Here is a 12,591-nt window from a genome sequence, read left to right as displayed (position 1 = left end):
TAGCTGAAATTTCTGTCATGACTGTCAAATGTCAAATGTCGTGTATCTGTTCATGCGCATGCGTGAGGCGCGGGTTTCGCGCAGGCGTAGACGCGTACTAATCCCGAAGCATAATCGATAGTGCAATAGCTATCGTTGTGACAACAGCCCGTGTGGCTCCATTGAATTATAACGTGTTGGAATACAATAAAGTAGAATTTTTTTGAACCGGTCGCGAAGAAAATCATCAAAGTGTCGGTTTCAAGCAGCGTCCTTCCCGGGGCCATCACAATGAAGATGCTCATGCCCCATGACGGTCCGGACATCGCTCCAGTTGAATCTTGTGAGTATTATATTCATACTGTCCTTAAAAAAAAAACAATTCCAATTTTAAATATCTCTAAACTACATAATTTTTACTTTCTTACTCTTTCGATAACAGCATTAGTTATAAAAAGTCTAATACGCAGTTACTAATAACGTACTAACGACGATCCTTTTTTGAATTATTATTGAATTATTTGCTTTGAATGTCCTACGAGTTAAATGAACAGTGGCGTGTTGAGTCACACTTAATTTTTTTATGCAATATTCTTCCAAAAAATTAATAAATATGTAAATTTATAAACTTTTTCAGTGTCGTTAATATATATTACAAAATACTATTAACATATTTATTATGTATTTAATAAATATGTAATAAATTTTGGATTATAATGAATAGATTTGTAAGTGAAAAAATTTAAACAAAACGGGTAAATTTAAAAATATCTACTAGCCATACAAACAAAAGATAATTTAAAATTCACACCACAGACTAAATTTAACGTCTATACAAAGACGTATTCGTGCTAAAATATTGTAAGATTACACAATTTCTTTTATCCATTTACAACGCAAAAGCCATTTTGTTAGAGATAATTGAAATAATTCCGGCGGCGGCTCGGCGATGAACATGAGGGAAGCCTCTCTTATCCGGCTTCATATTACACAATATTTATAATACCATCGCAATTTTTATTTTCCCATTACATGAATACTTCTTATAGAATATAAAGGTTGTAAGGTCGTTGAATTATAAGCAACCGCGTTATTAATATGTCCTATGTTTATATTTCTTTTATTATATATCCTAAGTGTAACACGCATATCTGAAAATATAAATCTGTTGTGAAATTAATTACCAAAATTTTACTGCTTTTGGAGGAGCAGTTATATTTTTGTCTTATTCCTAAAACTCGGCAAAAATGAGAAGAAGTTAAATCTAACTATGAAAAATTTGGGAAACCAAAGAGTACCAGCCATATTTGATATTCGTTTTTATTCTGATAAAGAATCAAACAAGTTCGTACAACATTAATATGCAAGCTATTACCAGTAACAGTCGATGACTTTAATGATGTTCTACTTTCATTTATAGGTAAAGTAAAGGCAACATATTGGTTTTTCATTATCGAAAGCAGATACATTTTCAGGTTATGAAGCCATATTTTTTTGCCACGCCAAAGTAGATCTCAGTCGAATTTCTCGTGTAACTTTTGGGATCCCACTTGGATCTCTTTGAAACCAAGGCATTAAAATACACAAACCATATAAGTTGACCCATTCGGATTGCACTCGGTATACTAAACCCTTATAGAATTTTTTAACCATTCGATATGTATAGAATGATTATGAAACCGTATGATAAAATGAATAAAACTCTAAGTTAGCAGTACATTCTATTGAAAGACATTGAAATATTTGAAGTGAAATCGACCAAGTTAAGTAAAAGTTCGAATTATAGACCACGCTTTTATACCTTGCATATCGGTAATATATATATATATATATATATATATATATATATATATATATATATATATATATATATATACACACATATTAATTAAAGACAGTCCGCAATCTTCGTTTAGACGGAGATACCAAAATCAAGAAATGTAGCATATCGAATGGTAGAGATAAATGAATTAAATATTAACACGCACCAATGTTTTCAAAGCAAAATGAAATAAAAATATTCTACAGCACAAAATAGAAAAAACGACAAATTTTGTTTGAAATATTTTCTTTCTTCTCACCAAAATTAGCTACACGAGTCCAAATAACACTGTCTTTACATGTGGAGGAATTCGACTAATTGATTTGTCATGTATAACAGTTCACAAACTATATTTGTTAATAGTTCTCTCTGTACATTTGGATCGCTGTCACAAGCTTTCGCAATCAGTTGAAAATTGTACTGATATACTAAAATAGTCACAGTATATTGGAGACCAAAGTTGTATCCTTTGAGTGAGACGAATATAATTTAGTTAAACATGCTTTATTGAACTTTGTTTTATTTAATTTAAAATGGAAAACGCATCGTTTCTACATAAAGTTATGCTTGTATTTAAAGATTACATACATGAAATAATGCAATCGTATTCCAGTTTTATCGGCATACTAATAGATTATTTATTATAAATTTTTGTTCAATTAGAACAAAAAATTATCAGACGTACTAAAGTACATGCGTCGGGAACTGCAAATATTTTATATAGCCAGAACGAACAGCCAAAACCTATAACTGATTGAATTTCCGTGAGTTCCGTAGTTATCATCTATCAGTTAGTCGAACCAAATCCGCATGCGTCTTGATTCCAACCTTCGTGCTGCGCTCCACGGTGCTTTTTTATGATCACCGTCATCGGGGGCTTTCGTACTCCTATCTTTGGGAAAGACAGGGTCGTTTATTATCTTTTACTAATTTTTTTCACTTTCTTTTTTATTTTCTTACTCTACTATCATTCGTCACATGATCTATCTTTCTTCTTCTTACATTTTTCATTCGTCGCCTCACTTCCTTCGCCTCGTTCTTTAATATCACAGGTGTTGTTATCTCATTTATTTACAAAGTATATACTTATTTACCATTTCACATTTTAAATTTACTTATTATTACTACCCAAAATGCTTTAGAAAAGTTGCGCAGTATAATGAAGAAGATTACGCCGTGTTCCACTCGATCTCACGACCCGCAGCAATGAGGACAGCAATGCAAGTAGAAGAAGGAGTTAAAGTTATAGTATTGCCTAATATTGGGACACGAGTTGATTCTCAGATAGCAGATATGGGTCGTAATCTACCGTGCGGACCCAGTACTGATTGGTTGTAAATATCTTCCAAATTTTGGAGCTGGTTACTTTATTCTTTTTGTGGGCAATAGTAATGTTATGTAATCTACACAATACATTTCACGTGGGTGACAACATTCTTCCAAAAACATGAGTCATACTACAAATTAATGATGTCTTATGTAAGATAGTACTTCAGGAAGATATTAAAAATGTATCTACGGTCACCGATATATTTTTCAAATATAACAAATGTTTTTCTCTCTTAGTTTCTTTGGTAACATGATAGTAGATGAGGATCGCGGGATCTCGGATTTCTCTACGAGATCGAATTAGAAATAAGGAAATCCGTAGATGAACGATAGTGATCGATATAATTGAGCGGTTTGGCAAGTTGAAATGGCAGTGTCCAGACCACATAGTCCGGGGAACAGATGGCTGCAGGAAGATCTTGAGGCTTTGGAGTGGAAACTATGAATAAGCAAGCATGGCTCGTCCGCCTACAAGACTGTTAGCTGAACCTTGTTAAGGTCAGCTAAGTCCGTGGGAGACCGACCCTATGTAATGATGAATAAAGGTTTATTTATCGATAATCATTTTCATTATTAGGATTGTGCAAAAAATATTCTCCTTCCGGTCGATAAACACCAAAATATTTTAAACAAGACAATTGCTTGAATTTTGTTTCGATTCAGAAGGACGTTGCTTTTGTAAATTACTTTTGCTCTTTTTGTGTTACCGAGTAGGGCTTATAATACTGAACGAAAATCTTAATAACGGTGTTTGATATTTGAAATACCGGGATTCTGGTATTAAAACCGGTATTATTAATAAAAAAATACTAATTATATTTTTACTTACTTCAGTTGCTATATCGACTTGTTAACAAATAATATATGAAATTCAACATTAAACTCTTTGTTACATTTTTCATATAATAAGCTGGTATGGTATTATATAATTAAAGAAGCAAAAAATATAATTAAATTGTAAGTATTTATGAAATAATATTAATAACTTGCGTTTTGTTTATTAAAGTATGCTCCTAAAAACATACATAATCAATCGTTCAATTTTTACTTGTAAACACTACAGTTGATTTGCAAAATGAAACAATCTAATCTAAACACTTTAATAATTTTCGTGTTACATAGTTATGTATTTGTATAAACGAAACCTATTCATTGGGTAGTAGATGTAAAACATAAACAATCGCTTTGTGTTGCCGACACCGCCGGTTCTCGATGGTGCCATACTCGGCTTCCGTTTGTGTAATAAATATGCCTGATATAGATTTCAAAACAATGAAATTGTTTGTATGTCTTAAAAAAATTCTTGTAATTAATTAATATTATTTTAAATTGAATTTATTTTGTGCATAAATTCAATTTCCATCAATTAATGTAATACGGAAATATCGGTATTATTATATAAATACCGTACAAAAATCGTCCGGGATTCCTGTTTTCGGAACTCCGGTATTTTAAGAAAATTGTTATAACGTTTTAGGGTCTTAAGAATCATTAACTAGCAACGTAACCAATCAAAACAATCAAGTTTAAATACAAAAGATTGTGTGTTGTAAAAGATATTTAGCAATTCCATTATTAATTTCTATATACCTTGGACCTAGACTTATAAGAGCTTGTATTATCCGTTTCTTAAAGATATTCCCTGTATCTGATTGTTTGAATTCTATTATCTCTATACGTATGCTTGCATACAGCCTTGGCCTTACTATACTTATCTAATTATCCTAGATTGGTATTCATGCTTTGTTTTTTATCGAAAGCAAAGTTGTCACTATCTATAATCAATAACCCTATTGAATGTCGCATACTTTTTGGGCTAAATATTTTGAGTCCTTTTGATATACTTTTTGTTATTCTTACATATTAGACATTATCACTTGTGTAGAAGCCAGTGTTGAATCTTACTGTGTACATTGTTTCCTTCCATGTCCGATGTGAAAACCTTCTGGAAAAGAACGAATAATTTATGGTACAAACGTTTGATTAGATTTCGTCATTACTTATCAGTTATCATATCGTAATCAAGCGCAAGATTGATATGATGGCCAAAACTGTAAGGTTTCACAAAAATTTGCACTGTATATACGGATCTTAATTCAGATTTTACAGTTGTGCAAGAAAACACAATACTGGGTGATTAGATATAGGTGAAGAAGCTTTTAAAGAGCTCTGAAGCCATTGATTTTTGGATAGAATGTATTATACATTAATTGGCAGCAGACATAAAAACAGCAGGCAACAAGTGGACCATCATTGCCTAAAACAGAGAACAGTAGAGAGAAAATGCGGGTTCCTGCTGATTGATAGCAAATGAAGACAGAAAAAGAAGGAGAGAAACTAGAAAATAAGAAATTATTAATTCTTTAAAACGTGGATTTGAATCAAGATTTTTTGTTAGCGTTTAGATGTAGTAAAACCTTTTTGAAGAGCGTAGACTATTGTCCGAGTTTAAGCCTAGAAGGCTTCAGACGTCCCTAATGACTTCCGTTTTTAAAAGCTAACAGTTTTGTAATGTGCCGGGGGATAAAGGGCCGGGAAGCTCGGGATGAATGGAAATTATTAATTTTGATTTTTCTTATGATTTGCTTTCTTCCTTAAGTCAACTTATGTTCTCCTAATTAATAAGCTGTCTAAGCATGTTTTTCACTTACACAGCGCATGATTATCCTTATTTTTTCTATCCTCTTCATTCTTGAAATTATGAATACCACTTGGTATTTAAACAAATTCGTATTCAGAATTCTATACAAGTAATTCAATTTTTTTTTCTACACGAGCATTGCTTTATTAATCTTAATTTATTGTAAACACTTGTGTCTCCATTAATTAACAGAGCTCTCCCGGCTGTTTATCTTAAAAGCAGTTACTTTTAATTGCGCACTTGGCCTTTCCAAAGCCTGTAAAGGCCTCATTAAGACGTCCTTGTAAATTCAATGTCAAATCAGCCCGCCGTATTCACTGACAGTTAATATATATCCTCTTAAAGAAAAGTAAGGATTATATTATAATAAGATTTTAAACTCGGTGCGATTGAAGGGGATAATTTGATATAGAAACTTTATTGTTTTACGAAGGGAAATGGCTTTTTGTACTCGACGTTTTTTTCGACACATGAGAAAAGATTATACTTATTTTATAGTTGTAATGTTTGATGTTCACAAAACCCGAGAACGCCTCAATCAAATTGGTTAATTTCTTTTATATTCTCGTTAAGGCGAAAAAAGTATTATATGTATAGAACAACAAGATATTAATTTCCGATAAAAATCACTTAGTGATATGTAAATCCTATTCAAACATATGATTGACAAAAATTAAAAAAGAGACATCTTGGGATGTAATATAACAAAAAATAACGTGTAATATAAAACATTACATTGAAAAAATAACCACATGAATGTTTTTAGTTTAGTTGAATATTATTTTAGTAATTGTTTTTAATCATTGATACGTATCAATAAATAAACTGATCACTCTTATCACTGAAATACGTTTTTTATTAGATTGCGACTCACCAATAAATTTTTTAGCACGAAGTCTGTTGAGTTGCTTCTAGTAGTATAAAATATTAATGAACATTTATTGATCTTCGCAACTCCTGATGAGACGAAATACATAGAAATATTTATCTGACATTGCTTTATTTATGTTTTTTGAATCTTGAAATATTTACTATTGAATTCGCTATTACGATTAAGTGTTTTTTCAAACAAAACGTAATATCTGAGATTTGAGCACATTCCAACAAACAAATTTTCTTATTTTTTTCCGAAATTCGAACTCTCTTAGTTGTAGTTTGTGTGATATGAATGAGAATGTACATTATATAGTACACGTGTTAATGGAATGGGCCAAGAATCGAAGTAAGAGAGAATTACTGTCGAGGAAACTGAAATGTCAAAAGTCCGTGCGATGTTAGCACCACGCAATCTATTTTGTCGGAACCTACGCCGGAAGCGGCTAAACGGTTTTGCAGATTGGTTTCTTATCTGCATAATGATTTTTGAATAATGATGTTCATAATGGGGATATATCCAAAAATGTATAAAACCCCAGCCTAAAATGCAAGTATATAATGATCGTTTATAACAAATTATCTTCTTTTTAATTAATGAGTAAATCAATCATTGAAAACTGTTCAAAAATCTGTTTTTGAGAAATGGATATGTTTTAAATCTTTTGTGCGAGACTATGGCAATTTCGTAAATTTATATACTATTGAATTTATTTTGTATATACAGTAAATACAGATTAAGAATATTAATTGGTTGCGGCTTAATAGGATTTAGACATTGCAACCAGATTGCTATTTAACGGGACTGCAACCCAACACCAAACATCGACATATTCAAATATTTGCCTTTATATGAAATTAAGCTAGAAATAGGCATCCGTAGGCGTGTGTGTCATAGGTTTGTTTGCAACATTAGTAGTATAGAAACTAGTATCGAGAAAAGTATAGATAATACAAATCCATTAGATTGAACACAATTTTATTTTGTAATAACCTAGTAAAATACCTTCTTTCCTTTTTTAATTCTTTTTTTACATTATCATTTTTTAGATCATCATTTACATTACTTTTTGAACTGATGTACGTACGAAATAAAGATTATCTAAGTTTTTTTTAATTATCTGGCAAATTTCCCTTCAGTTCAGCCTAATATACATATCTAACTTTAAAAAGAAACATTATTATCAACTCCGGGCCTCATCGGTACGCACACAGTTGCTCAACGCGCCGTAGAGAGTGGCTACGCTCGGGATTTGTCGTTGAGACCGAATTGGACTGAGGAGATTCGTAGACGAACAAAGTAATCGATATAGCAGAACAGATAACCTCCGGGGCCTGAATTTTTTCAAAGTAAGACCATGTACTTGTTAACTAAGCGTAGGGCGTCCACTCACAAGGTATACATATGACATCGTCTTCAAAAGACGAAGAATGCAAGCCGTTTTCATACAGTTCTATTGAAAATCCTACGCCCAAAATGGTAATTATGAATTATGAACTTTCGGCACATTAAATTTGCCAGTGCAAAGCGACCAAATGCCGCGTTTATAATGATTTACACTGTTGGCTGGTTGTTATTAGGCACTAAATATTATTGTTTTAAAGTAATCTGAATAAATTTTGTAACTTTTACAACCTAATTTTCAAGATTTCTTCTACAAGTCTCATGTTTTATGCTGTTCAACGACTTATTGCAAGAAACATGTTAAAATATATAGATAGCTAAATGAAATAAAACATAAAAACCTTTTAAGTGTATAAACCGATCAATTGTAGAATAAAGGGAAGTAAAGGCCAAAGGTCAAACGGATCAGGTCGGCTTAATTCGACGAATACAGTTCGCGAGCGACTGTAATATTGTTTGTTTTATGAGCTCGTTTATGCTTTGTTTGCTTCGTATGACGTTTGTCTGCAGTCGTGAAAAGGCTTTGAGTTATGGCGTCATAAATTTATTGAACAATTTAACCTCGATGTAATTGGCCACGGGTATAAATTTTTCATGAACAAATTACAATATTATTCTAATTTTTGTCACGTGCCAATTTCAGGGTTACTAAAATCTTTCAGTCTAATTCTTACTTATTTTTTTCTTTTATATTTATTTAATCTAAATTTTAACATTTCTGTAAGTAACGAGTGTAGACCACTGTAGATTTTAAATTGTTTTAAGAGAGCCTTTGAATAGATGACGGTGAGTTTCAAAGCTGGTGATATAATGTATTATTTACTTAATTTTCCTTGTAACGTTTTTAAATGGAACAATAAGAAAAATTTACTAAGCAAAAGGTATGAACAAGGACACAGCGTTTTGGAACAATTGATAAATATTTTTTTTATATATTTATTATTCATTCAATACAATTAATCTGGGTTCACGTCTTTATATATTTTTATTAATAAATGTGTACGTTAGTGTATTCATTTAAGTGCCGTATCGATGCTGTAAGTAAATTATTAAAATGATATAACAGTCTTTTAAACGTTTCTTGGCTAAATTAATATAATAATATAATCGCCACGCTTGGCGGGTTTGCAATCGCAGTGTAGTATTATGGTACGCAGAAGATACCATCATCTAGAAACTTATAATTAATGCACATGTTTGAATTATATAAAATAGTATTCCAGGATTCGTACCTGCGAACTGCGATCGCAAGTCTCAGACCGATAGGCTGCTACTACTCAACTAATTAATCAGCTAATTAACGTTTTAATTATACGCGTAATAATTTACTTTTCACTATGTAGTATTTATAGTATGTTATGTTTATTATTGTGTTATTCTCAATAGTTGAGTAGGTTTCTTTTACATAACGCATTCTCATATATACTGCAGCGATTACTTTTATCGCCGACCTTAATAGGTAGTGCGTATTAATAGTTGATGAAATTACTGAGCTAATAAGTTGTCAATTTTTTCTTATGTCAAAATGTAATGTAAAGACGTAAAGAATAAACGAGTTTTGTACTACTAAAACAATTTAATGAACAATTACTTAAAACTACATCGACAGGCATATTGTTCTTTGGAAATTAAAGGTATAAAAACGACACTTTGTTCCAATAATTCACGAAAATATTGCTTATCGTATGTAGAATCTATCACGTTATATAAAATACATCAAGAATAATGCTCTAGCATTGGTTAGATACATGATTCAGAAGAATGCTTAACTTAAACATTTGTCGATATTCTTTAATTATTTTCTGATTAACAACAGCAATATATCATCACGTGAAATCATTATATTGTATATTATTATTATTTATTCATACATGTCATCTGATACTTTTACTACAAGTCATGGGCCTCCCCCAGAAATCGCCAAGATGACCCGCATCCAGCCATGTCACCAGTCCAGCTAGTGAGGGATCTACCCAACCTTCTACCGGTCCGTCACCGCCACTCTAGAACACTCACTCACAAATTATTAATAATAATCAGAAATAATATATTAGTATGTCTCTAGCATGAGCAAATATGGGCAAAAATTCTTCTTATTTCATTTACCGCGTGCGAATGGGCACCGGTCCAACGCGGAGCTTCTATCAACTCGCACGGTCCCTGCACACAATTACTGATGAAAAATGTAAAAACGTTGACCCAGAATTGAAACTTTTTGAATTGCTATGCTTTTGCGGGTGCAATATAAACGTTTTTAAACTCTGAACAGTTATTAAAGTTTTAAATTTAGAATTGGCTTATAATACATATTTAACCTCTTTTGATCTCTGTATAAAGGGTCATGGATTATAGGTGTAAAGGACTGAAAATGGTGAATAGATCTCAATTGCTGTCAATTAATATATGGTGCATCTTGTTCAAAAATCAATAGTTTTAAAAATAATCAATGACGTAACGATAATATAACGATTTTGTACTGACAGAAGTAATTGGTCTGTCTTATTTTACTAGGGAAAAAAATGAAAAAATGTTTTGGAGTCACTTAATTGGTCACTAAAAAAAGTTTTAAACCTTTTTGCTCACAAATGAACTATAAATTCAACCTATGTACATATATAAGAGATTCCCGTCATGTACTGTCTCATCTCGTTAATATCGGTATTTGGATTTCGCTAATTTTATGGTGGAATAATAATAATTATTATTATTCACACCTATAATTTGTTTCAACTTCCCAGGAGGTAGGGAGGAGCAGAACATAGCTAATATAAATTTAGATATTTAAATAATCTGACAATCAGAGCCAAAAATAATCGTTCAAAGAGTCGCATGTGGCTTGCGAGCAGCAGTTTGGTCATCCCTGTGTATCATTATTAAAAACTGGATTATTAATTTAAGAATCGTTTAAAAAATATTTTCTCTTAAACAAATTCTTAGTGTATTCATAAAGATACAAGAACAGAGCGTTAAATATGGGAGACGTACATTTGTTTACCCTTGCGCGAGATAATAAAATGCAAAAAACTGGCAGCCACCCTCCGCTAGACGGAAGACAATTCAGTTATAATAATATTTTTTACATATTAAATTTCATTCCTCAGAGCAAGTGATTTATTTGTATAAACGTAGTATTAGTCGTAGACCCTCTACGCCGTAGCCAAGTCGTAGTACATGTCGACGTTAATATTAATATCGTTGGCAAATTAAGAATTATAGTTATTTTAAAATATTCTATGAATTAATCGATTTAGTTACATCGATATTGCATATTATTTAAATTAGTCATATTGCCGACATTTTGAATAGTTAATAAGAAGTAAGAAAAGAACCAATATATAGCTACTTCCGCACATGCAATATATTACTATGTATTATTATATATATATTATATATAATAGCTACATATTGGTCCTTTTCTTACTTAGGATGGACTTCCGCAAAATAACGCCTGATTTCATTAAATAGTTAATAAGATTTAGTAAGGAATTAAAATTATAAGAAAATTACTCTATTCCCTTCAAGTCAACGTACTTTTTTGTTCGTACATTAAATTTGCCTTTAAATATAATTTTAAAAAAATACACGAATAATTGAAGCTCTTAGTGTATTCAGCGTGAACGATGTTTATGCTTCATTTACGGGACATCATCGTAGTGTCACGGGGGAAATGAGTGGGTGACATTGGAGAGTTGCTTGTAAAGTATAAGGACATGCTCAAGGGTACGTAGGGTTGTCGAGTTTCATTTACGTGAGTGGAAATAATTTAGCATTTATGTGATTATTGTCGGCTAATCAGTTTTGGTTCTGCGTTATATAGGATGATTGGTAATAGGTATAAAAGCTTCTTAGAGGAAAATGAAAAGCACATTTGTGTGTATTAACAATCACTCTGTTAGTATATATTTCCATTTGAATGCTCTAAGCCAATAATTTCAAGCAGTACAAAGTCTACGAGGACAGATAGTAAATAATAATTTAAATATACAGTAATTCGATTTTTTTAATATTTTAAGTCATGTTATTATGTAGTTGAAAATTTTAATTTATATTAACATGTACATTAATTAACAACAAATGAGCTATACATTCACACCTTTAGGTTATCTATAATCTACCGCCCCTTTTAGTATTCAGTAATAAATCAAATAACATCCTTATAAATAGTCGACAGACCGTGACGAAAAAGAAAGAACGAACTTGACCTTTTCTAGAGGACTAACTTTTGTCATTGAAAAATAGTGTTTGCCTGGCGGCATTTACAAATTTCGCGAGGTTGAAATGGTAGATGAAAGAGTTTAACTTAAACTTCTTTATAATAACTCGACTAGAGATCTCCCTCGAAAGCCCTGGCTTGGGCCGTTACAATATTTATTTTTAAATCGCACAGTTACAAAAAAAGTTGGACATAAAAGGATGAAGGCCTTTGTTTATATATAATAATTATTTCATTTTTAACAGGATAACGCGAAGCTTTTAAAGGTAGAATAATACGTAAAGTCTCATTTTTATGCGTATTTTATAGTCGTACAAGTTATTCTTTAC

The 12,591-nt window shown here is 31.5% G+C and overlaps 1 protein-coding gene across 1 annotated transcript in view; it reads left to right on the top strand.

The window, feature by feature from the left end:
• The first annotated feature begins 270 nt into the window (after window positions 1-270).
• The window catches only part of Syt4 (Synaptotagmin 4), a 38,752-nt gene continuing 26,431 nt past the window's right edge, over window positions 271-12,591 (top strand). The window contains exon 1 of the mRNA XM_068766724.1: window positions 271-322. Within this exon, the coding sequence (XP_068622825.1) occupies window positions 271-322 (52 nt within the window). The remainder of the gene's footprint in view (window positions 323-12,591) is intronic.

This window comes from Battus philenor, unplaced genomic scaffold (genome assembly GCF_028537555.1).
Source record: "Battus philenor isolate CCGP_79_NKW_IND1 unplaced genomic scaffold, ilBatPhil1.0.hap1 SCAF_21, whole genome shotgun sequence".
NCBI lineage: Eukaryota > Metazoa > Arthropoda > Insecta > Lepidoptera > Papilionidae > Battus > Battus philenor.
This window is presented reverse-complemented; position numbering and strand designations above follow the sequence as displayed.